This window comes from Salvelinus alpinus, chromosome 18, assembly GCF_045679555.1.
Source record: "Salvelinus alpinus chromosome 18, SLU_Salpinus.1, whole genome shotgun sequence".
In the NCBI taxonomy this organism is placed as follows: Eukaryota; Metazoa; Chordata; class Actinopteri; order Salmoniformes; family Salmonidae; genus Salvelinus; species Salvelinus alpinus.
This window is the reverse complement of record NC_092103.1, coordinates 40148913-40176048: the sequence shown is the minus strand read 5'-3', so window position 1 is coordinate 40176048 and position 27136 is coordinate 40148913. Positions and strand designations below refer to the sequence as shown.

General features: G+C 42.3%; 1 protein-coding gene across 1 annotated transcript; it reads left to right on the top strand.

Annotated features, from left to right (window-relative positions):
* Positions 1-1383: 1383 nt before the first annotated feature.
* LOC139543457 (uncharacterized) lies at positions 1384-26758 on the top strand. The gene is made up of 10 exons (XM_071349558.1): positions 1384-1444; positions 2919-2932; positions 3134-3142; positions 3281-3443; positions 4306-4367; positions 4985-5176; positions 6435-6519; positions 25481-25774; positions 25995-26333; positions 26643-26758. The coding sequence occupies exons 1-10, from the start codon at positions 1384-1386 to the stop codon at positions 26756-26758; spliced, it is 1335 nt and encodes a 444-aa protein (XP_071205659.1).
* The last annotated feature ends 378 nt before the right edge of the window (positions 26759-27136 follow it).

Below are 27136 nucleotides of genomic sequence, written 5' to 3'. Positions count from 1 at the left end.
GCTAACGCTAACGTTAACAAAATGTTGATTAATGTGCGCTGTCCCTCAACTCAAAACTCAAATGTTAGCCACCTAGCTGACATTAGCCTCAACAAATTGGAATTCGTAACACATTATACGCATTACAAATTCATAACATATTGTACGATTTGTAATTCGTAACATATCATACGTAATGGATGATGGACATTAATGGATATTAATACATAACATACCATACTAAATGGAGTGTCTTGTATTTACTTACAGAATCATACGAAATCATACGAAATGCTGACAAGGTTGCATCTCTCCCTCATCTTCTCCATACTCAGGTAAGGGCACCATATTTCTATGATGGAACTCAGTCATGGTTCAGTTCATTGTGTTTGAAGTCAGGGTCTGGGTATATGCTGAAACTCTGAACACAGGATTATTGTCTGTTTGTTGTCATGTGTGTCCTTTTATTTATTTTTTGTATCTATATTTTGAGCGAGGACTTGTTATTGGTTGGTCCTGGTTGGTCCTGGTCAGTCCCTGGATGGGAGACCAGGTGCTGCTGGAAGTGGTGTTGGAGGGCCAGTAGGAGGCATTCTTTCCTCTGGTCTAAACAAAGATCCCAATGCCCCAGGGCAGTGATTGGGGACACTGCTCTGTGTAGGGTGCCGTCTTTCGGATGGGACGTTAAACGGGTGTCCTGACTCTCTGAGGTCATTAAAGATCCCATGGCACTTATCGTAAGAGTAGGGGTGTTAACCCCGGTGTCCTGGCTAAATTCCCAATCTGGCCCTCAACCATCACGGTCACCTAATAATCCCCAGTTTACAATTGGCTCATTCATCCCCCTCCTCTCCCCTGTAACTATTCCCCAGGTCGTTGCTGCAAATGAGAACGTGTTCTCAGTCAACTTACCTGGTAAAATAACGGTAAAATAAAAAAATAAAAATATAAATTGGCTTTCTGGTTTTCAATCACATTTGTCCTGTAAAAATTAAAAGTACCCTTTAGTCAATAGGGGGGAAAAACCACTGCAGGTGCAATGTGATTTCTCTGTATTGTGTATTTTCTTAAATTCCAGTCAATAATGTGTCTGTTTTAGGTGTCTGCATGTACTGGTGGTCTAACTTGTGTGTCTGTACAGACAGGAGGCTCCATCACTATCCTATGATAGTGATGGAGCGGGTTGAGAGTTTCAAGTTCCTTGGTGTCCACATCACCAACAAACTATCATGGCCCTAACACACCAAGACAGTTGTGAAGAAGGCACGACAACACCTTTTCCCCCTCAGAAGACTGAAAAGATTTGGCATCAAAAAGTTCTACAGCTGCACCAAGAACATCCTGACCGGTTGCTTCACCGCCTGGTATGGCAACTGCTCGACACCCGATCGTACGGCGCTAGAGATGGTAGTGCGTACGGCCCAGAACATCACTGGGGCCAAGCTTCCTGCCATCCAGGACCCACGTAAATACTAGGCGGGGGTCAGAAGAAGGCCCAAAAATGTGTCAAAGACTCCAGTCACACAAGTCATGGACTGTTCTCTCTGCTACCACACGGCAGGTGGTACCGGAGTGCCAAGTTTAGGTCCAAAGGGCTCCTTAACAGCTTCTACCCCCAAGCCATAAGACTGCTGAACAATTAATCAAATGGCCACGCGGACTATTTACATTGACCCCCCCGCACTTTACCTCTACCTACATGTACAAATTACCTCGACTAACCTGTACCCCCGCACATTGAATCGGTACCGGTACTGCCTGTATATAGCCTCGTTATTGTAATTTTATTGTGTTACTTTTTAGTTTAGTTTTTACTTTAGTTTATTTGGTAAATATTTTCTTAACTCTATTTCTTGTACTGCATCGTTGGTTAGGGGCTCATAAGTAAGCATCTCACGGAGGTCTAAAGCTGTTGTATTTGGCGCATGTTACAAATAAAATTTGATTTGATGTCGCTATCATCAGGATTACATCAAAAATGTGAAATACTTGTGTCAAAGATATTACCAGGATATGTGCTCTTATGTAGTGGGCACTGCGTCACGCCGTGCCCAGGGTGTGATGTGGGTGGGCATTCTATGTTGTATGTCTAGGTTGTCTATTTCTGTGTTTGGCCTGGTGTGGTTCCCAATCAGAGGCAGCTGTCTATCGTTGTCTCTGATTGGGAGCTATACTTAGGTAGCCTGTTTTCCATTGTGTGTTGTGGGTGATTGTTTTCTGTCTGTGCGTATTGCTTGCAGAACTGTTTTGTTTTCGTTCTCGCTCTTTATTATTTTTTGTCAATTCAGTGTTCAGTTAATTTTGTTTATTAAAATGAACATGTACCACGCTGCACCTTGGTCCTCCTCTCCTTCCACCAACGAGAATCGTTACACACTGACCATCCCAAGAGCACTGATAAGGCCTCAATCGCTCATGACATCAACCAGAGTACCTTCTCTGTTACCGTGAAGAGTCTACAACAAAGTGAGATCGTAGTTTATTCATATACCAAAAAGATCACCTGCACTTTTAAATAAATTATATTATTTTTGCACTTGAACCTCTGACTTCATCTCAACTGTTGGTGCTCAACACCAACTAAATAGGGTGCCGGGTCATCCATCTTTATTAACACTATAAGTGATTTTATTTGATGTAAGATCTAAAAATGTGCTAATAAAATACAAATAACAATTGTAGTGCCTTAGAGCCTTATGTTACAACTAGTTCATAGAATGTAATAGTTTCTATCTGCCACTGAGGGGGGCATAGACACTCAAACAGAAGCAGGAAGAGAGTTAAAGACAGCTGTAGCTATTAGGAAATCCAGTCATTCTCTTTGGTGCCTTGTTCCTTGACACACACATCGTACATTGGTACCATATAACACACAGAGACACATACCCAGAAATGAATTCTGATCTCTCCCTCCTCCTCCTCCTCTTCATCTTCTCCAGACTCTCAGTTAAGGGTAACATGTTTCTAAGAAATGCTGAAGTTGAGGTCAGGTACTGGGACTGGACACATGCTGAAACTCTGAAGACAGGAGCAGTAGCTTGTCTTATCAATAACACTTCCTGTATTATGTGTGTTAAAATCCAGATGGAATGTCATTTTTCTGTTGTGAGAATTCCAATCTGATCTGATGTGTTTTCTGTTGTTGTGTCTGCAGGTGCTTATCGTGTGTCTGTGAAGACAGGAGGCTCCATTACCATCCAATGTCACTATCATCATTATCATGTCAAACATTTGAAATATTTGTGTATAGAAGATAATTTCGATAGTTGTTCCCCTGTTGTTACACACTGACCCTCCTAAGAGCACAGATAAGGCCTCAATCTCTCATTACATCAACCAGCAAACCTTCACTCTGACCATGACTGATCTGGAGCCAGAGGACTCTGGATGTTACTGGTGTGCTGTGGAGACCAATGGTGGATCAGATGTCAGGACAGGATGGTTCAAGCTATCTGTCACTGCAGGTAAGATCCCTGCAACTCTTCCATATGATTACATGACTGGTGTTCTGGTTTCATTTACTGATCACTCAGGACCTTCCTTGGTGTCCGTTTTTTAAATGTCATTTTTACTTTTATTTATTCATGGGAACCCATTGAGACCAGGGTGTCATTTACGATCGTGCCCCGAGGACAACAATACAACAAATTAAAAATGATAAATAAAAATAAACTTCAAATGACAGAGTCAAAACCACAGCTTCAAATACAGTTATTTACATGAAATCCAAACAGTTGAAATTGTCATTAAATACTTTCAACATTAAAGTCCTAAACTGCCCTAGGGGCACCCGAGAGTCAAGATTTAGGGAGTTTTGTAGGATAAAAAAAAAAATGAAAGGCATTAAAACTGGCGGATTTACCTAGATCGGTACGTACTAGTGGAACCTTGAGAGTTAATCTTTCCTGTAAACAGGTTTGGTTTCTCATATTAAAACATTTTAACAGTGAAGTGAGGTAGGTTGGACACTTGTGTAGTAGATATTTGTGAAACAAAAAGGGAGTAGTGAAGTGAACTATGGGACCTTAATGAAGACGAGCTAACCTTTTGATACAGGATGTACTGATACGTATTAAAACTGTTACCTGTGACAAAGCGAAGGGCGCAAAGATAGATGGCATACAAAGGTTTAAGAGTAGTGGCTGCGTTCCGATAACTGGCAGGAAAGTTGACTGTACTATCTGCCTCCTGATGTTTAAGGAGAGGCATGATCTATTTCTGTAAATGAAGCCTACTTTAAATCTCAACTTCTTAACAAGCTCATCCATATGTTTTTTAATCATCAATTTATTGTCAATCTAAAAGCTCAGATACCTCTGTGTTCAGGTACTCCAGAACACTATGTGGACCAACAGGAAGTGACTGGAGTTGAACGGGGGAGTGTCAATGTAAAATGTTACTATAGTGACAATGTAAATAGGAACTGGTGTAGGATTGGCAGGGTTGGCAGTGTCTCCTGTGTGTGGACGAGTTCTGGGACTATAGATGGAACATCAGTGACTCTACATCAGACCACTGATGCCACCTGAGAAAATGTCTTAATGGTGACTATGAGTGGTCTGAAGATGGAGAACACTGGCTGGTACAGGTGTAGAGTGGGAGACCTTATGATGCCTGTTCACATCACTGTCAGACAACAAACCACCACACAAAGTACCACCACTATGACCAGTGAGTAGAGAGCAATCAGATACTGTAGAATTAAGTATTAACCTGGTTTATCCAGTCTTGCTGGCTGATCATCTAAAACAGATTGAACTGTAACTTGATTCAAAGCTTTTAGGAATACTTTGTGGTCATGCCATTGGTTTGAACTCAATAGTTCTAATTCTAAGTTAAAATCCACATGAAATAAACTGATCAAGAAGGTCCTACCTTAGCCACCATGTCTTGTTACAGTTCAGTTTATATTGTGTCTCTCTGGTACACCAGTCATAATGACATTGATGTTTTTACCTCACAGCAACTAAAGCTCCAACCACTGAACAATCCTCTTTCTCTCCAGCTGCTGAGTCTGTCCAGACTGACAACACAGTCCAAGGACCTGAGCCTGTTCAGACTGACAACACAGTCCAAGGACCTGAGCCTGTTCAGACTGACAACACAGTCCAAGGACCTGAGCCTGTTCAGACTGACAACACAGTCCAAGGACCTGAGCCTGTTCAGACTGACAACACAGTTCAAGGACCTGAGGGGGGCAAGGAGAAGGACACCATGAGGTAATTATCACTCATTCAGCTTCCAAATGGATGACAATAGAAATGTGAAGAAAGGTAACATTTTCTGTTTTTCACACTAGAGTTTAGGGCACAAATACACCCTTCTTAATGTGTTCACACCGAGTACAGGCCAAGACACTGTTATAGACATTTACCACTTCCTCCCACCTCTGTGGTTTGTAGAAGTAGCAGCCTTCTATTCTTGGATGGCCAAGTTTCACACATAAAAGGCGTAAAGAGCTGAACAAATAGGTCCATTTAGTCGTAGCAGCACAAAAAGGATCATACAAAAATCGTAATATCTTAGATGTTTTATGGACAATATTTTACAATAAACATAGTCTTTCACCATCAGTTCCATTGATCTAACAGTCCTAATGATTCCTATGGGCATGTTGGTGGTGGTGATATCTGGTGTCCCAGTCACATGAAGCAGTGGACGCATCAATTCAGTCTACAAGTGTAGACCTAATGACAATCACAGATTGTCATTACAATACACGTAGGTGTTTTGTAACCGATGTCTCTTTCCATTCATCAAATTGTGCAAGTGCACTGTTTGGATGCTGGAATTATTTTGTGAATGGAGCAACGTTCGCGGGTAGCCTACAGGAGCGCCTTATTGAAGTGATTGTTTGACAATCAGCTGAAACATCATGACTGGTTGTATTTCTGCCACATTAAAAGGTAATGCATGTTAAAAGTGATATGACAAATCTTTACCAGTCCTAGACTACTAGGACCACAGAGATCATATATGAAAATAATATGGATTGTGTATGTAATTCTATGATTACACCCCTGGTGAAAATATGATGATTATTTTCATATAAATCCTTAGCTCTTCTCTCAAGGCGTAGAAGACCCTCATTGTTCCCCACTGTGTTTGGGTTGGTAATCATTTGTAGAGTAGCTTTTTACTTTTATTATGATGGCGATTTGACAGTATAACAATCATGGTCTTGAATTGGACTTGCATTTTTCTGGTCTCAGTCTTGCTTCGGTCTCGAACCTCTCGTCTCGCTCCAGGTCTTGGTCTTGACTCGCTTTAGATGGTCTCGAGCACAATACTGCTGGTGTCACTATTATTGTTGAAGTTGACATGAGGAATGTTGCTATATGTCTATTTTCTGTTCTCTATCCATCATATCATCATTATGATAGTTGTGGTCAGTTGTTACAAAAAAACACTTGATCACTCAGGACCTTCTTTGGTGTCTGTACCTCTGTGTTCAGGTACTCCAGAACTCTGTGGACCAACAGGAGGTGACTGGAGTTGCAGGGAGTGTCATTGTACATTGTTACTATAGTGACATTGGACGTATGTGGTCCAGGATTGGTGGCAGTGTCTCCTGTGTGGATAGGAATTCTGGGAATATAGATGGAACATCAGTGACCCTACAGCTGACCACTGATGTCACCAGAAGAAATGTCTTAACGTTGACTGTGAGTGGTCTGAAGATGAAGATCAATGTTTTTCACACGAGAGTTTAGGGCACAAAAACACCCTCCTTAATTGTTTTCACACTGAGTACAGGCCAACACACTTCCTCAGACTCTGTTATAGAGACATTTACCATCATAGAGACAGATACATTTACCACTTCCTCATATCTCTGTGGTTGTAGAATTAGCAGCATTCTATTCTTGGATGGTCACTTTCCACATAAAACGTGTGAAGAGGTGAACAAATATTTCCATTTTGTCATTGCAGCACAATTTTTTTTTATATATATATACATTTATCTGTGATATATTATGGACTGTATTTGACAATAAACAGTCTTTCACCATTAGTTCAATAGATCTACAAGTACATGGAAGATACCTACACTTCCACCGTCAATGATCCACACTCATTAAAGACACTTTCCAGTCAGTCATCACTGCCGCTACAAACTGTTAAATACACATTGCACTGCCTCTAGAAATAGGAAGTCTTCCCTTTACAATTTCCCTTAAAAAAATGTATTGCAGCAATTTACAGAGGAACATGTTCTAAATGTTTTAATTCTTCTTCAGATGGGAGAGAACATTCTTCTACATGCCAAAAATCGGTAATGCAGTGCTCTTCCTACTGTGCACCATCATTGCTGTGGTGAAGTTCAAGGCAAACTGACTCTGAGGTGAAATTAAAGATGAGTAGAAACCAGACAGGTCTCTCTGGTGACACCAAGGGACAGATTTCCTTCTTGTACCTGCTTTTCAGGGGTAAAACACACACAATTAGAAACTGTTCATTTATGGTACTTTTTACCTATGTATTTGACCTAATTTGACTATTTATGTGTTGTTAATAACCACATATGATTTGTTTCATTGTTGATCTTATTTACTGAATCATAGTATAGTGCTAAGTTAAGACTAGTTAAGACTGTCTGCTTTATATGTTAACAATGCATGCTTTGTTAATAAACTATAAAATCTATCAGGATATTGTTAGAAAGTTGTGTCTCTGCCCAAATACATTGTTTCTGAGTTGTGTGTGCTTGCAAGAAAGATATATACTTGAACTGTTAATGATTAAGCATAAATGTCTTAAAAAAATGTTAACTAACTATTCAATACACACTATTTGGAAATCAGCATATGTTCACCCCCTACTAAAGAGTGGACATCCTTCAGATGTGAATAACTATTGCCCTGTTTCCAAGCTCCCTGTCCTGGTCAAAGTATTCTCTAGTGAACTCTCAGCTAAATATATTCCTGCTTGAAAAACAACATCCTGTGTGGGGTTCAGTTTGGTTTTAGTTGACCACAAACTGTTGCTTGCCAGACTCAATAACATTGGTCTCAGTGGCTGTCAATTGGTTTCGGAAGTATCTCACAGACAGAAAACAATGTGTCTATGCTGAGAATCTAGCTTCATTGAGATTACTAGAGGTGTACCCCAGGGCTCCATTTTATCTCCATTAAAAATATGTAATCTTACAAATACCTAGGCACAGTTGAAGTCGGAAGTTTACATACACTTAGGTTGGAGTCATTAAAACTCATTTTTCAACCACTCCACAAAATTCCTCTTAATAAACTATAGTTTTGGCAAGTCGGTTAGGACATCTACTTTGTGCACGACACAAGTAATTTTTCCAACAATTGTTTAAATACAGATTATTTCACTTATAATTCACTGTATGACAATTCCAGTGGGTCGAAAGTTCACATACACTAAGTTGACTGTGCCTTTAAACAACTTGGAAAATTCCAGAGAATGATGTCATGGCTTTAGAAGCTTCTGATAGGCTAATTGACATAATTTGTGTCAATTGGAGGTGTACCTGTGGATGTATTTTAAGGCTTACCTTCAAACTCAGTGCCTCTTTGCTTGACATCATGGGAAAATCAAAAGAAATCAGCCAAGACCTCAGAAACATTTTTGTAGACCTCCGCAAGTCTGGTTCATCCTTGGGAGCAATTTTCAAATGCCTGAAGGTACCACGTTCATATGTACAAGCAATAGTACGCAAGTATTAACACCATGGGATCACGCAGCCGTCATACCGCTCAGGAAGGAGACACGTTATGTCTCCTAGAGATGAACGTACTTTGGTGCGAAAAGTGCAAATAACTCCCAGAACAACAGCAAAGGATCTTGTGAAGATGCTGGAGGAAACAGGTACAAAAGTATCTATATCCACAGTAAAACGAGTCCAATATTGTCATAAGCCACTCCAAAACCACCATAAAAAAAATCCAGACTACGGTTTGCAACTGCACATGGGGACAAAGTTTGTACTTTTTGGAGAAATGTCCTCTGGTCTTATGAAACAAAAATAGAACTGTTTGGCCATAGTGACCATCGTTATGTTTGGAGGAAAAAGGGGGATGCTTGCAAGCTGAAGAACACCATTCCAACCGTGAAGCACGGGGGTGGCAGCATCATGTTGTGGGGGTGCTTTGCTGCAGGAGGGACTGGTGTACTTCACAAAATAGATGGCATCATGAGGGAGGAAAATTATGTGGATATATTGAAGCAACATCTCAAGACATCAAATCAAATCAAATTTTATTTGTCACATACACATGGTTAGCAGATGTTAATGCGAGTGTAGCGAAATGCTTGTGCTTCTAGTTCCGACAATGCAGTAATAACCAACAAGTAATCTAATCTAACAATTCCACAACTACTACCTTATACACACAAGTGTAAAGGGATAAAGAATATGTACATAAAGATATATGAATGAGTGATGGTACAGAACGGCAAAGGCAAGATGCAGTAGATGGTATAGTGCACAGTCTATACATATGAGATGAGTAATGTAGGGTATGTAAACATAAAGGGGCATAGTTTAAAGTGGCTAGTGATACATGTATTACATAAAGATGGCAAGATGCAGTGGATGACATACAGTACAGTATATACATATCCCTATGAGATGAGTAATGTAGGGTATGTAAACATTATATTAAGTGGCATTGTTTAAAGTGGCTAGTGATACATTTTTACATAATTTCCAACAATTCCCATTATTAAAGTGGCTGGAGTTGAGTCAGTATGTTGGCAGCGGCCACTAAATGTTAGTGGTGGCTGTTTAACAGTCTGATGGCCTTGAGATAGAAGCTGTTGTTCAGTCTCTCGGTCCCTGCTTTGATGCACCTGTACTGACCTCGCCTTCTGGATGATAGCGGGGTGAACAGGCAGTGGCTCGGGTGGTTGTTGTCCTTGATGATCTTTATGGCCTTCCTGTGACATCGGGTGGTGTATGTGTCCTGGAGGGCAGGTAGTTTGCCCCCGGTGATGCGTTGTGCAGACCTCACTACCCTCTGGAGAGCCTTACGGTTGTGGGCGGAGCAGTTGCCGTACCAGGCGGTGATACAGCCCGACAGGATGCTCTCGATTGTGCATCTGTAGAAGTTTGTGAGTGCTTTTGGTGACAAGCCGAATTTCTTCAGCCTCCTGAGGTTGAAGAGGCGCTGCTGCGCCTTCTTCACAACGCTGTCTGTGTGGGTGGACCAATTCAGTTTGTCCGTGATGTGTACACCGAGGAACTTAAAACTTTCCACCTTCTCCACTACTGTCCCGTCGATGTGGATAGGGGGGTGCTCCCTCTGCTGTTTCCTGAAGTCCACAATCATCTCCTTTGTTTTGTTGACGTTGAGTGTGAGGTTATTTTCCTGACACCACACTCCGAGACCCCTCACCTCCTCCCTGTAGGCCGTCTCGTCGTTGTTGGTAATCAAGCCTACCACTGTAGTGTCGTCTGCAAACTTGATGATTGAGTTGGGGGCGTGCATGGCCACGCAGTCGTGGGTGAACAGGGAGTACAGGAGAGGGCTCAGAACGCACCCTTGTGGGGCCCCAGTGTTGAGGATCAGCGGGGTGGAGATGTTGTTACCTACCCTCACCACCTGGGGGTGGCCCGTCAGGAAGTCCAGGACCCAGTTGCACAGGGCGGGGTCGAGACCCAGGGTCTCGAGCTTGATGACGAGTTTGGAGGGTACTATGGTGTTAAATGCTGAGCTGTAGTCGATGAACAGCATTCTCACATAGGTATTCCTCTTGTCCAGATGGGTTAGGGCAGTGTGCAGTGTGGTTGCGATTGCGTCGTCTGTGGACCTATTGGGTCGGTAAGCAAATTGGAGTGGGTCTAGGGTGTCAGGTAGGGTGGAGGTGATATGGTCCTTGACTAGTCTCTCAAAGCACTTCATGATGACGGAAGTGAGTGCTACGGGGCGGTAGTCGTTTAGCTCAGTTACCTTAGCTTTCTTTTGAACAGGAACAATGGTGGCCCTCTTGAAGCATGTGGGAACAGCAGACTGGGATAAGGGTTGATTGAATATGTCCTTAAACACACAGCCCGCTGGTCTGCGCATGCTCTGAGGACGCGGCTGGGAATGCCGTCTGGGCCTGCAGCCTTGCGAGGGTTAACACGTTTAAATGTTTTACTCACCTCGGCTGCAGTGAAGGAGAGCCCGCAGGTTTTGGTAGCGGGCCGTGTCAGTGGCACTGTATTGTCCTCAAAGCGAGCAAAAAAGTTATTTAGTCTGTCTGGGAGCAAGACATCCTGGTCCGCGACGGGGCTGGTTTTCTTTTTGTAATCCGTGATTGACTGTAGACCCTGCCACATACCTCTTGTGTCTGAGCTGTTGAATTGCGACTCTACTTTGTCTCTATACTGGGACTTAGCTTGTTTGATTGCCTTGAGGAGGGAATAGCTACACTGTTTGTATTCGGTCATGTTTCCGGTCACCTTGCCCTGGTTAAAAGCAGTGGTTCGCGCTTTCAGTTTCACGCGAATGCTGCCATCAATCCACGGTTTCTGGTTTGGGAATGTTTTAATCGTTGCTGTGGGTACGACATCGTCAATGCACTTTCTAATGAACTCGCTCAACGAATCAGCGTATTCGTCAATGTTGTTGTTGGACGCAATGCGGAACATATCCCAATCCACGTGATCGAAGCAGTCTTGAAGCGTGGAATCAGATTGGTCGGACCAGCGTTGAACAGACCTGAGCGCGGGAGCTTGCTGTTTTAGTTTCTGTTTGTAGGCTGGAATCAACTAAATGGAGTCGTGGTCAGCTTTTACGAAAGGAGGGCGGGGGAGGGCCTTATATGCGTCGCGGAAGTTAGTATAACAATGATCCAAGGTTTTACCAGCCCTGGTAGCACAATCGATATGCTGGTAGAATTTAGGGAGTTTTGTTTTCAGATTAGCCTTGTTAAAATCCCCAGCTACGATGAATGCAGCCTCAGGGTGTGTGGTTTCCAGTTTACAAAGAGTCAGATAAAGTTCGTTCAGGGCCATCGATGTGTCTGCTTGGGGGGGAATATATACGGCTGTGATTATAATCGAAGAGAATTCCCTTGGTAGATAATGCGGTTGACATTTGATTGTGAGGAATTCTAGATCAGGTGAACAGAATGACTTGAGTTCCTGTATGTTGTTATGATCACACCACGTCTCGTTGATCATAAGGCATACACCCCCGCCCCTCTTCTTACCAGAAAGATGTTTGTTTCTGTCGGCGCGATGCGTGAAGAAACCAGCTGGCTGCACCGACTCCGTTAGCGTCTCTCGAGTGAGCCATGTTTCCGTGAAGCAAAGAACGTTACAATCCCTGATGTCTCTCTGGAATGTTACCCTAGCTCGGATTTCATCAACCTTATTGTCAAGAGACTGGACATTGGCGAGTAGTATGCTAGGGAGTGGAGTGCGATGTGCCCGTCTCCGAAGCCTGACCAGGAGACCGCTTCGTTTGCCCCTTTTACGGCGTCGTTGTTTAGGGTCACCGGCTGGGATCAGATCCATTGTATTGGGTGGAAGGCAAAACACAGGATCCGCTTCGGGAGAGTCATATTCCTGGTTGTAACGATGGTGAGTTGGCGTTGCTCTTATATTCAGTAGTTCCTCCCGACTGTATGTAATGAAACCTAAGATTACCTGGGGTACCAATGTAAGGAATAACACATAAAAAAACAAAATACTGCATAGTTTCCTAGGAACGCGAAGCGAGGCGGCCATCTCGGTCGGCGCCGGAAGTACCCATCAGTCAGGAAGTTAAAGCTTGGTCGCAAATGGGTCTTCCAAATGGACAATGACCCAAGCATACTTCCAAAGTTGTGGCAAAAAGGCTTAATGACAACAAACTCAAGGTATTGGAGTGGCCATCACAAAGCCCTGACCTCAATCCTACAGAAAATTTGTGGGCAGAACTGAAAAAGCGTGTTCGAGCAAGGAGGCCTACAAACCTGACTCAGTTACACCAGCTCTGTCAGGAGGAATGGGCCAAAATTCACCCAACTTATTGTGGGAAGCGTGTGGAAGCCTACCCGAAACGTTTGACCCAAGTTAAACAATTTAAAGGCAATGCTACCAAATACTAATTGAGTGTATGTAAACTTCTGACCCACTGGGAATATGAAATAAATCATTTTGTGTACTATTATTCGGAAATTTCACATTCTTAAAATAAAGTGGTGATTCTAACTGACCTAAGACATTTAATTTTTTCTAGGATTAAATGTCAGGAATTGTGAAAAACTGAGTTTAAATGTATTTGCCTAAGGTGTCTGTAAACTTCCGACTTCAACTGTATATGGTTGAACAATAATCTCTTATATTCATACTGATACTATTGTGAGGAAGCTTAAACTGAAATTGGGTTTAATTTTTTTCAGAACAAGGCTTGTTCAAGCCACTTTTCTTTCAGTAATTGATTATAGTGACTTAATTTACATGCCTGAAGCCTCCTCTGTGCTACAGAGACTGGACTCAGTCTATCATGCATCCTTGTGCTTTGTTACAAATGCCAATTTTCTCACCAACCATTGCACCTTGTTTCAAATCGTGGGCTGGACCTCACTTTACATGAGCAGATAGCTACGTTGGTATGTGTTCATATACAAAGCCTTTCTAGGTAAACTCCCCCACTACCTTTATAGCCTGTCCTCCTTCACCACTAGCAGTTACCAGACACGGTCTACTAGGTGCTTGCTACGTAAAGTCCCTAGGGCCGTTACCCAGTTAGGCAAGACTGCCTTTTCCTATTGTGCACCAGGCATGGAATAATCTGAAAAGTACACTTCAGCTAGACGTTCTAGTGCCCCTCAGTGAGTTTACAACTCTGGGGATGAACTCTATTCAGGAGGACTAGTGTAAATGTGGTCTGTTTTGCCTTAGTCCTTGATTTGAAGTTATATATCGTTATTGGCCAAGTAAGTGTATTATTTTTTGCAAGTTAATTATGTTTCATAATATTTGTCATCTGTATATGTTTGTAAATACAACCTCTGGATCCAGTCTTCACCAACCCATGAACTGTATATTATATATTTATTTATTATATTTTTTACACACTTGAACCTCTGACTTCATCTCAACTGTTGCTGCTCAACACCAACTAAATAGGCTGCCCGGTCATCCATTTTAATTAACACTATACATGATTTTATTTGATAGAAGATCTAAAAATGTGCTAATAAAATACAAATATCAATTGTAGTTCCTTAGAGCCTTATGTTACAACTAGTTCATAGAATGTAATAGTTTCTATCTGCCACTGAGGGGGGCATAGACACTCAAACAGAAGCAGGAAGAGAGATACAGACAGCTGTAGCTATTAGGAAGTTCAGTCATTCTCTTTGGTGTCTTGGTTCTTGACACACACATTGTGAATTGGTACCATATAAAACAAACGGCGACACAGAGCCAGAAATGGATTCTCATCTCTCCCTCTCCCTCCTCCTCCTCATCTTCTCCTGTCACGTTCCTGACCTGTTTTCTGTTTAGTTTTGTGTGTTAGTTGGTCAGGACGTGAGTTTGGGTGGGCATTCTATGTTTTCTGTTTCTGTGTTGGTTTTTGGGTTGCCTGGTATGGCTCTTAATTAGAGGCAGGTGTTTGGCGTTCCTCTAATTAAGAGTCATATTTAGGTAGGCGTTGTCACAGTGTTCGTTGTGGGTGATTGTCTCCTGTGTCAGTGTTTGTCGCACCATACGGGACTGTTACGGTTTGTTCATTTCATGTAGGCTATTTTTTCCCTGTTCGTGCGTTCTCGTGTTTATGTATGTTCGTCGTTCAGGTCTGTCTACTTTCGTTTTGTTATTTTATTAGTTTTCAAGTATAGTTTGTTTCGTTTTGTCTTGTTAATAAAAGTTCATTATGTCATTTCAACGCGCTGCACCTTGGTTCAATCCCTGCTCCTCCTCTTCGGATGAAGAGGAGGAGGACCGCCGTTACAGAATCACCCACCAATCCAGAGCCAAGCAGCGGTGTAAACGGAGTAAGGGACAGCGAAAGAAGGAGGAATGGACTTGGGACGATGTATTGGACGGTAAAGGTTGCTACACATGGGAGGAGATCCTGGCTGGAAGGGATCGCCTCCCATGGGAACAGGTGGAGGCACTGAGGAGAACAGAGGCAACCGGAGAAGGGAACCGGCGTTATGAGGGGACGCGTCTTGCACGGAAGCCCGAAAAGCCCGTGAGTAACTCCCAAAAATTTCTTGGGGGGGGGCTAAGGGGTTGTGGGCCAAGGGCAGGTAGGAGACCTGCGCCCACTTCCCAGGCTAACCGTGGAGAGCGGGAGTACGGGCAGACACCGTGTTACGCAGTAGAGCGCACGGTGTCTCCTGTACGTGTGCATAGCCCGGTGCGGGTTATTCCACCTCCCCGCACTGGTAGGGCTAGATTGGGCATTGAGCCAGGTGTCATGAGGCCGGCTCAACGCGTCTGGTCTCCAGTGCGTCTCCTCGGGCCGGCATACATGGCACCTGCCTTACGCATGGTTTCCCCGGTTCGCCTACACAGCCCGGTGCGGGTTATTCCACCTCCCCGCACTGGTCGGGCGACCGGGAGCATTCAACCAGGTAAGGTTGGGCAGGCTCAATGCTCAAGAGAGCCAGTACGCCTGCACGGTCCGGTATTTCCGGCGCCACCTCCCCGCCCCAGCCTAGTACCTACAGTGCCTACACTACGCACTAGGCTACCAGGGCATTTCCAGAGCCCTGTTCCTCCTCTACGCACTCTCCCTGTAGTGCGTGTATCCAGTTCGGTGCCTCCAGTTCCGGCACCACGCACTAAGCCTCCTGTGCGTCTCCAGAGCCCTGTACACACTGTTTCTTCTCCCCCTACTAATCCTGATGTGCTTGCCCTCAGCCCGGTGTCACCAGTGCCGGTACCACGCACCAGGTATAGAGTGGGCTTTGAGAGTCCAGTGTGCCCTGTCCCTGCTCCCCGCACTAGTATGAAGGTGCGTGTCCTTAGCCCCGTGCCTCCAGTTCCGGCACCACGCACCAGGTCTACAGTGCGCCTTATCCGGCCAGAGCCATCCGTCTCCCGAGCGCTATCTGAGCCATCCGTCTCCCGAGCGCCATCTGAGCCATCCGTCTCCCCAGCGCCGTCTGAGCCATCCGTCTCCCCAGCGCCATCTGAGCCATCCGTCTCCCCAGCGCCATCTGAGCCATCCGTCTCCCCAGCGCCGTCTGAGCCATCCGTCTGCAATGAGCCTGCAAAGCCGCCCGTCTGCCATGAGCCTGCAAAGCCGCCCGTCTGCCATGAGCCTACAGAGCCGTCCGCCAGACAGGAGCCGCTAGAGCCGTCCGCCAGACAGGAGCCGCTAGAGCCGCCCGTCAGACAGGATCTGCCAGAGCCGCCAACCAGACAGGATCTGCCAGAGCCGCCAATCAGACAGGATCTGCCAGAGCCGCCAATCAGACAGGATCTGCCAGAGCCGCCAGCCAGACAGGATCTGCCAGAGCCGCCAGCCAGACAGGATCTGCCAGAGCCGTCAGCGAGCCATGAGCAGCCAGAGCCGTCAGAGAGCCATGAGCAGCCAGAGCCGTCAGAGAGCCATGAGCAGCCAGAGCCGTCAGAGAGCCATGAGCAGCCAGAGCCGTCAGAGAGCCATGAGCAGCCAGAGCCGTCAGAGAGCCATGAGCAGCCAGAGCCGTCAGCCTGCCATGAGCGTCCAGAGCCGTCAGCCTGCCATGAGCGTCCAGAGCCGTCAGCCTGCCATGAGCGTCCAGAGCCGTCAGCCTGCCATGAGCGTCCAGAGCCGTCAGCCTGCCATGAGCGTCCAGAGCCGTCAGCCTGCCATGAGCGTCCAGAGCCGTCAGCCTGCCATGAGCGTCCAGAGCCGTCAGCCTGCCATGAGCGTCCAGAGCCGTCAGTCAGCCATGAGCTGTCCCTCAGCCAGAAGCGGCTAGTAATCCTGAACTGCCCCTCAGTCCAGAGCTGTCTCTCTGTCCGGAGCTGCCCTTCAGTCTGGAGTTGCCCCTCTATCCTGAGCTACCTCTCTCTCCTGAGCTACCTCTCTCTCCTAAGCTCTCCCTCTGTCCTGAGCTATCCCTATGTCCTGAGCTACCTTGTCCCAGAGCTGTCCTTGATTCTGGTGTTGCCCCTAAATTTAGGTGGGGTTATTTGGAGGGTGGTCATTGTGGGGAGGCTAAGGAAGCGGGGATTGATTATGGTGGGGTGGGAACCACGCCCGGAGCCTAAGCCACCACCGTGGTCAGATGCCCACCCAGACCCTCCCCTGGACTTTTTGGTGATGCGTTCGGAGTACGCATCTTGAGGGGGGGGTTATGTCACGTTCCTGACCTGTTTTCTGTTTAGTTTTGTGTGTTAGTTGGTCAGGACGTGAGTTTGGGTGGGCATTCTATGTTTTCTGTTTCTGTGTTGGTTTTTGGGTTGCCTGGTATGGCTCTTAATTAGAGGCAGGTGTTTGGCGTTCCTCTAATTAAGAGTCATATTTAGGTAGGCGTTGTCACAGTGTTCGTTGTGGGTGATTGTCTCCTGTGTCAGTGTTTGTCGCACCATACGGGACTGTTACGGTTTGTTCATTTCATGTAGGCTATTTTTTCCCTGTTCGTGCGTTCTCGTGTTTATGTATGTTCGTCGTTCAGGTCTGTCTACTTTCGTTTTGTTATTTTATTAGTTTTCAAGTATAGTTTGTTTCGTTTTGTCTTGTTAATAAAAGTTCATTATGTCATTTCAACGCGCTGCACCTTGGTTCAATCCCTGCTCCTCCTCTTCGGATGAAGAGGAGGAGGACCGCCGTTACATCTCCAGACTCTCAGGTAAGGGTAACATGTTCTTTAGGAGGGAAATGACGTGCCAAGTGTCAGGGTGGTAGATACAGCTTGTCCCATGAATTAATCGGAAAATGTAGAAATTGTTGATAACTACAAAACAAACATTCTGGATAATATAGAGAACCTTCAACTATTTATCGATCAACACTTTGATATGCTCCAACAATAATCATACACATTGAAGCGAACAAGAGCACTACAATTTAATATTTTATTTAATTAGTACATTTGTATATCATATATCAAATAAAATAATGTATTGTGTTAATAAAGATGGAGGACCTGGCTGCCTATTTAGTTGGTGTTGAGCAGCAACAGTTGAGATGGAATTATCGGTTCAAATTGCACATTTAAAAAATATATATTTTACAGTTTAGGTCAGGAATAATCAACTACATTCAGCTGCGAGTCTATTTCTTCTCAAGCGGATGGTCAGAGGTCTGAACATAATTACAAATATTTAATAGACTGCAAATTGACCGCAAGAAGCACAAACAGATGACTAAAACATAATCACTTTAAACCCTGTTTATCTTTATATTATGCTTGGTAGTTCAGTGGAAAAGATATCCAAAATAAAAATTTGCTGGTCTTTTTCCACTATTTTATGTCAAACAATGAAAAAAATATGTATTTTCTTTGCTAAGAAAAATGCAGGAGACAAATAAAATCACCTGTCGGCCAAATTTGGGCCGCAGGCCACCAGTTAGGGAACCCCGCACTACAAAGAAGCTATGGTATGATAATGACACAATGAAAGCAGAATTACTTGATCTGAAGTGTAGAAGTAGCCTATGAAGAATAATATTGCCATATTTGAGTAAAAGGAAAGGTACCTTAATAGAAAAAATACTAAAGTAAAAGTGAAAGTCACCCAGTAAAATACTACTCAAGTAAAAGTCTAAAAGTATTCAGTTTTAAATGAATATATACTTAGGTATCAAAAGTAAATGTAACTGCTAAATTATACTTACGTTTCCAATTCCTTATATTAAGCAAATCAGATGGCACCATTTTCTTGTTCTTTTATTTATGGGTATCCAGGGGCATGCTATCACTGATGCAGTAAAAAAGAATTTAAAACATAGAATAATGAAGTAAGCTTTATGCAACATATTTTTTTATGCAAACCCATTACAGCTCTTTGTATCTCCACACCAACACTCAGACATAATTTACAAACGAAGCGTGTATGTTTAGTGAGTCTGAAAGATCAGAGGCAGTAGGGATGACCACGGATGTTCTCTGTTTAGTGAGTCTGAAAGATCAGAGGCAGTAGGGATGACCACGGATGTTCTCTGTTTAGTGAGTCTGCTAGATCAGAGGCAGTAGGGATGACCACGGATGTTCTCTGTTTGAGTCTGCTAGATCAGAGGCAGTAGGGATGACCACGGATGTTCTCTTGATACGTGCGTGAATTGGAAAAGATTTCTGTCCTGCTAAGCAAGAACTAGTACATTTGGGTGCCAAGGAAAATGTATAGAGATAAAAATACATGATTTTATTTAGGAATTTAGTGAACTAAAATTAAAAGTAAAACAATATAACTAGTAAAGTTAAGTACAGATACCCCCAAAACTTTACACCACTGGGCACTGTTCGATAGTAGGCTAACTCACTCCGAAATGAAGATTGCCTTGCTACAACAGGGTAGGGATCTGAAGACGAGGAACACACCGTTCTCTATTCCCCCATGAAATAGTGGAGAGATGAAGTGCCCTATGCCCCACTTTCAAAATGCTCAGCACAGAGAAGCACAATGTTCTTCTGGTGGTCGATAAGTTGTATGTTAACAACTAATTGTTCAAGCATTCGAAAGACTTCAATTTGGCTGAGAGTGAAACCTCATGCTGAAGTAGTCCCTGATACACATTGCACCGCACCACACATTACAATCCTATATTATTATTACTGTATTTTTTAACGCATGATGGTTTTCGTTTTTTACTAATGCAATACAGAACGTTGGACTATGTGGACTTTAAAATTAGGTTTAGATTTATGGGAAGGAGAAAATGGGTAAGGCTGACTTAAAAAAAATATATATTTTGAAGACTGAGATTGGGGTTTATTAGGACTTTAATGCTGTTAGACTGCGCTGTCCTTTTGGCCGATGTGAATCTGAACGAATAGAATTGAAGATAAAAGAATATTGACAGCTCTGAGGGGCTACAGTAGGATAGGATGAAGAATTTATATAGGAAGAAGGTTAATAACCCGGTTCTCTACTGGAGTAGGACTATATGATCCTAGAACAATTAGTGTCACTATCTTTTTAACACCATGTAAACAATACATCTCAATATCAAACATGCAGATATTATTGTTCAGATACACACCGGCAAATGGGTTGGGTGTTGTCAACAGGGTCTGTTAACTCTGCTAGCGAGCGGCTGGCTGGTTAACACTGGGTTAAACATGCATGTAATGGACAATAACAACTGATATTATATAGAAGGACCATTCTCTTTTTACATTATGTTCATTTTACGAACAATTGGATACAATTAATTGAACAGACTGGGCTGAAATGCATTTGCTGTGATTATCTTAATATGAACATGAATCTATAATTTTGTGCTGTTATTATTATGTTCTAATATTATTATTATTATTAGGCTATATATTATTTCATTATATTTTCTCTTTTTACCCCGCTCCCCTTTAAGAAGCACCCTCATAGACATGCAATAGACCTGTTGGGCTTTGAATGTGTGAGTGAAGGGTAGCAGTATTGAGTTAGGTTCTCATGGGATGGCCAACATTTCCCTCTGGGCTACGCTAAACGGCGGCCAACGGTTTGCTTCGGACAAAGGGTGTCATGGTTCAGGATGGTGTTCTAATGGTCTCAAGAACAACAGACCTCCCAGATGTGGGGAGATTTTATAGCGGGTGTAATATTGGAGGACTACACAGTTGCAGCTACAGTAATGCTTAACAGTGCAAATATTATGGTACAGTTATATGGACACTCAATCATCAGGTAAATTTTTAATGGTACGTTTACAAACATTTATTATGGTAAGTATAACTGAAACTTGGGTATCATTATGGTAAGTGGGGAAGTAGTATTGCCAGTTACAATTGTAATGGCTTACAGGGGTCGGGAACCTTTTTGACTAAGAGAGCCATGAAAGCAAAAAAATTGGAAATTTATTTCAGTGAGAGCCATATAATATATTTTAAAAGTGAATTCAACTAAATGTCAGTATCAGGATGCTCGATGCCTTTCATTTCAAGGAAAGTCCGGATTTCTTTCAGGCAAGCCGCATAACGGCTAAGCACCTTCCCTCTTGACAACCAACGCACATTGCTGTGCAAAAGCAGACCAGGATAGTTATTTCCAACTTCATCCAGCAGTGTTTTAAACTGGCGATCATTTAAGGCTCGAGCAACAATAAAGTTGATCACACGAATGACCAGCGACATCACTTCCCCAAACTGCCTGTCACACATCTGAGCACAAAGTGCCTCCTGGTGTAGAATGCAATGGAAACTTAGGATGGGTCTATTTTCATGTTCACGGAGAAGCGCCACAAATCCTTTTTTATTCCCCACCATACACGGAGCACCATCAGTACACACCGAGAGAAGTTTATCCATAGGTAGATTTTTTTCTTGAGCAAACTCCATGAAAGACTTAAATAAATCCTCACCTCTTGTGGACCCTTTTAAATGGCAGAACTGCAAGACTTTCTTCGCGCAGTGTGTCACCAACAGCATATCTTGCAATCACGCTGAACTGCGACAAATGGCTCACGTCTGTTGACTCATCCAAAGCCAGGGAAAAGAACGGCGCTGCATTTATGTCCTTCACTTGCGTTTCCTCCACTTTGTTTGCCATCACGATGGTACGATCATGAACAGTTCTTGCCGACAGAGGCATGTCTTGTATCCGTTTAATTATATTGTCTTTGTTCGGAAGATCATCAAAAAGTTCATTGGCTACATCCAGCATGAACGTTTTAGCATACTCGCCATCTGTGAATGGTTTTCCGTTCCTCACTATTGCTAAAGATCCAGCAAAGCTAGCGGAATTATAGTCACCTTGCCGGGTCCATACGCGGAGTTGCTGCTGGCTAGCTTGCACCCTGCTCAGTAGCTCTTGGCACGCTTTCTTTCTGCTGTCTCCCGCAGGGTATTTTGATGCAAAGGTAGCATGGCGCGTGTCGAAGTGCCGCTTTACATTCGACCGTTTCATCGATGTAATTTTGTCATTGCAAATTAGACACACCGCAGAACCTGCTCTCTCCACAAAGGCGAATTCTTCGGTCCATTCGTCCTGAAATGTACGATACTCGTCATCTTTTTTTCTTTTCGCCATCTTCTTCGTCGAAGGGTTAGCTTTGAGCTAATGACCGAGCAGACTGATTCAAAATTTAATTAAAATAATGGACAATTGCTCCTGCAGCCCTGAACAGGACATGAGCAGTGAAAAATCGATGGATGGATTAAAACAAGTGAGAATATTTTGTTTTATCTGCGAGCCAGATGCAATCATCAAAAGAGCCACACCTGGCTCGGGAGCCATAGGTTCCCGACCCCTGGTTAGCAGATGATTAAAAAAATACAACACATTTGTACCTGGCTAAAAGAAAAAATATATAATATCTAATGTTTACAGGAGACTCACTCTACAACAACTTGTGTGGAAAAAAGGACGGGGAGGAATAAATATATTTCTGTCATGAAAAAAGAAACTCAAAAGGGGTGATGATATTAATTAATAATTATTTAGATCCGAATGTACAAGTTGTCAAAACAGATCCTCAAGGAAGATGGATCCTTTTAAATATGCTATTGGACTATAAACAGATTTGGCTAATGAATCTATATGGTCCAAATAATGATGATCCACACAAATGACTGTATTATTATGGTGGGAGATTATAATACAGTGTAAAGTACCTCAATGGAACGTATTGGAAATCACACTACAAACTATTACCCTCATGCACTTCGGGAAATTACGAATATCATGGACACATTAGAACTAGTGGATTAAAAATCCTGACCTGGTGAGATATACATGGAGGAGGCTTCATCAAGCTATTCGTCTTGACTACTTTCTTCTCTCTGGTTCCAAACGTAAAACAGGTTCTGATAGGGGGCAGAATGACGTCAGACCATTAAATAATTGGCTTCCACATGACTCAGAAATTCAACTTGAGCAAGGAATTGGAAATGTAATCAAAGTTTACTGGATGACAAACTGTTTTTAAGCTCGACAAATGTATTTATTACTGACTTTTTCCTGCATAACATAGGTACAGCAGATCCCCCTTATTGTATATTACACTTTCAAATGTGCCTCCAGAGGTCAGGCAATTCAATACTCATCTTTAAATAAAATAAAATGTTGGTCAAAAGAGTTCATATTAAGAAAGGAAATTGAGGAAATAACAGTACAGATGGATAATATGGGAAAAAATTAAAATAAATGGAGTAACTTATTCAGGAAGTAACAAAAGTAATATATTACAACAATAAAGTTAACTGGATTGAAAATGGGGAAAAAAGTTAACAAAATCTTTTTGAATCTTAAACATAGAAATGCTACCAATAATACTTTACAGAAACGTTTTACAAATGGAGTCATCTATGATTAATGAAATTGTATTTTGAAAGAGGAAGCAAAATACTTCAAGAATATGTCATCTTTTCAGTCTCATCCATTTCCACTAACTGAAGTTAACTGTAAGGATTTTTTCCCCTGGTGTCAAATTAACACTGGACAGAAAGACTCATGTCATGGCCAAATTGCAGAGGAGGAACTTCTTGGTGCAATGCAGCCTTTAGGCTAATGACACCTCCAGGGCTGGTTTGCATACCAGTTGAGATATATATCAACCTTTTTTTGATGTACTCAAAGTACAGTATGGACCAGGACCCAGGACCCAGGAGATAGGTATACAGATCCAGTCCACCTAATAAACTGGAGGCCTCTTACACTTCAGTGTTGTGATGCAAAAATCCTAGCTAAATGCATAGCGCAAAGAATTAAAAAGGTGTTATCCGATATTATTCATCCTGATTTGTAACGCCAGACGCTGGGAGTCAAGAAGCAAGTACAGCACCGGAGAGGGGGAGCGGGAGTAGACGTGACATGATCAGACAGGTTTTTTTTTTTACATGGAAGATACAATGGAGATAACATAGTAAAGTACTTGGAACAACAGAACACTATGAAAAACCTAGGATGCCAGGTCCGGTATTCATAGCAGAATTTGAAAAGGCTTTTGATAAAGTAAGAATTTATTTATAAATTCCTGGACTATTTTAATTTAGGACTATCTCTTATACAATGGGTTAGAGTTATGAAATGCAACTCCAGGTGTAAAATGTATAATTAATGGCTACTTTTTAGAAAGTATTCAACTGTAAAGAGGAGCAAAAGAAGGTTGTCCACTGTTGGTGTATCTATTTATTATGGCAATCGAAATGTTAGCTATTATTAAAATCAGATCCAACAATAAAATAGAGGAACTAGAAATCCAGGGCTTAAAAACAACGGTATAATTTTGCAATGATGAGTCAAGTTCTCTTAAATACGTAATTTGGATCCCTGCACAGCCTCACAGAGGATCTAGATAATTTTTTTAAACCTCTGGATTACAACCAAACTATGATAAATGTACCATTATTCATATCCCTAAATAAATAATTGAATGGTTGATTAATTCCTTATCATATCCCAGTTTACCTACTTACTTATGGCCCTGCCTACGCCAAACGATATGTTTTTTAAATTATATGAGCAAAAAAATATTTCACTTTATTTGGAATGGCAAACAAGATTAAATTAAACGTGCTTATTTATATAATAAACATGAGTTCGGAGGGCTAAAATGATTAAATATTAAAGCATTCAACCTCTCACTAAAGCATCAGTCACACAAAAGTTATACTTAAAGCTGAACTTGTTATGAAGTAGATTAGTAAGAATGGCTCACCCATTGTTGAAAATTGACTTTTCCCCTTTATCCAGACTACAACCTCTCACTTTCAGTTAATTCAGGTAAGAATATCACCCTTTCTAAAACAAACCATACAACGCTGGTTGCAATTCCAGATTCATCCTCCAGAAAAGACAGAACAAATATTTTAACAAATATTATGGTTTAACTATAATATACTAATTGATCGAGAGAAAAAAATACATTGTTTAAGGAATAAATTAATTATCTTTATTAATGAAATTATGAATAGGAATGGTGGAGTTATGTCACACATGCACCTAACAAAAATATACAACCAACTGATTACAGCATTACTGCAAAAATGGAAGAGGCAAGTGGAAGGGGGAGAAAATAGGGATCCTATTCCATGGAAGAAGGCTTATTCCCAAACTGAACTGATACACAAAACAACTCTTGATTCAAAACTTAAACTTTAAACTACTCTACAAAATTCTTGCCACCGCCTAGTGAATGTTATGTATATGGGGCATACAACCATCTTATATCTGCAGATTTTGCTGCAAAGAGACAGAATCATAAAATCACTTATTCTGGTATTGCCGCTATGAAGGTGGTTTCTGGTCACAGGTTCAGGAGTGGCTGAAAAATCACAACATTTACCTGAAACTAACCCCACAGGTAGGACTGTTGGAAGATTTGGATGGGAGCTTGTCTTATCAATAACACTTCCTATATTAAATTCATTATAGTCCAGATGGAATGTGACTTTTCTGCTGAGAATTTGCTTGAATTCCAATCTAATTTGTTTTCTGTTGTTGTGTCGACAGGTGCTTATCGTGTGTCTGTGGAGACAGGAGGTTCCATCACCATCCCATGTCGCTATGATCTGAAATACAAACCACATGTGAAATACTTGTGTAAAGTAGGTCACTGGCGAATATGCTCCCCTGACCCTTTCAAGAGCACAGATAAGGCCTCAATCTCTGATGACATCAACAAGCAAACAATCACTGTGACCATGACTGATCTGGAGCCAGTGGACTCTGGAAGTTACGGGTGGTTTGTGATCAATGGTGGATCAGATGTCATGATAGAAAGATTCCAACTATCTGTCACTGCAGGTAAGATCCCTGCAACTCTTCCATATGATTACATGACTGGTGTTCTGGTTTCATTTACTGGTATCACAATTATTGTTCAAGATGACATGAGGGGTGTTGGTATATGTCTACTTTCTGTTCTCTATACATCATATCATCATTATGATATTTGTGGTCAATTGTTACAAAAAAACACTTGATCACTCAGGACCTTCTTTGGTGTCTGTACCTCTGTGTTCAGGTACTCCAGAACTCTATGTGGACCAACAGGAGGTGACTGGAGTTGAAGGAGGGAGTGTCATTGTAAAATGTTACTATAGTGACACTGGAAATAGGAAGTGGTGTAGGATTTGTGTTCGTGTCCAATGTGTGTGGGAGAATTCTGGGACTACAGAGGGAAAATCAGTGACCCTACATCAGACCACTGATGCCACCAGAGGAAACATCCTAACGGTGACTATGAGTGGACTGAAGATGGAGAACACTGGCTGGTACAGGTGTGGAGTGGGAGACCTTATGATGCCTGTTCACATCACTGTCAGACAACAAACCACCACACAAAGTACCACCACTATGACCAGTGAGTAGAGAGCAATCAGATACTGTATAATTAAGTATTAACCTGGTTTTATCCAGTCTTGCTGGCTGATCATCTAAAACAAATTGATAGTAACCTGATTTAAAGCTTTTGGGAATATTTAGTGGTCCTACCATTGGTTTGAACTCAGCAGTGCTAATACTAAGTTAAAATCCACATGTTGGGGTAAATTAAATAAGCTAGACAAGAAGGTCATACTGTAGCTTAGCAACAATATCTTGTTATAGTTCAGTCTACCCTGTGTCTCTCTGGTACACCAGTCATAATACGATTGTATTTTTTACCACACAGCAACTAAAGCTCCAACCACTGAACAATCATCTTTCTCTCCAACTGCTGAGCCTGTTCAAACTGACAACACAGTCCAAGGACCTGAGGGGGGCAAGGAGAAGGACTCCATGAGGTAATTATCACTCATTCAGCTGTATTTCACACTATTGATGACAATAGAAATAGGAAGAAAGTTAACATTTTCTGGTTTTGACATTAGCGTTTAGGTCACAAAAAGACCCTCCTTAAACGTTTTCACACAGCGTATAGGCCAAGACACTGTTAGAGACATTTACCACTTCATCATACCTCTGTGGTTGTAGAAGTAGCAGCATTCTATTATTGGATGGTCAAGTTTCACACGTAAAAGGTGTGAAGAGCTGAATAAATGTTTCCATTTTCTCTTAGCAGTAGAAAAAACATCATATAATTGTGTTCTAATCTATTTATCTTTGAAGTTTTATGGGCTGTATTTTAAAATAAACGTTCTCTCACCATCAGTTCCATACATCTAA

Coding starts and splice junctions, on each gene's coding strand:
- LOC139543457 (XM_071349558.1), top strand. CDS start 1,384: ATGGTAGTGCGTACGGCCCAGAACATCACTGGGGCCAAGCTTCCTGCC. Junction 3,444..4,305: donor CAAGCTATCTGTCACTGCAG/GTAAGATCCCTG, acceptor CTCTGTGTTCAG/GTACTCCAGAACACTATGTG. Junction 25,775..25,994: donor CCAACTATCTGTCACTGCAG/GTAAGATCCCTG, acceptor CTCTGTGTTCAG/GTACTCCAGAACTCTATGTG.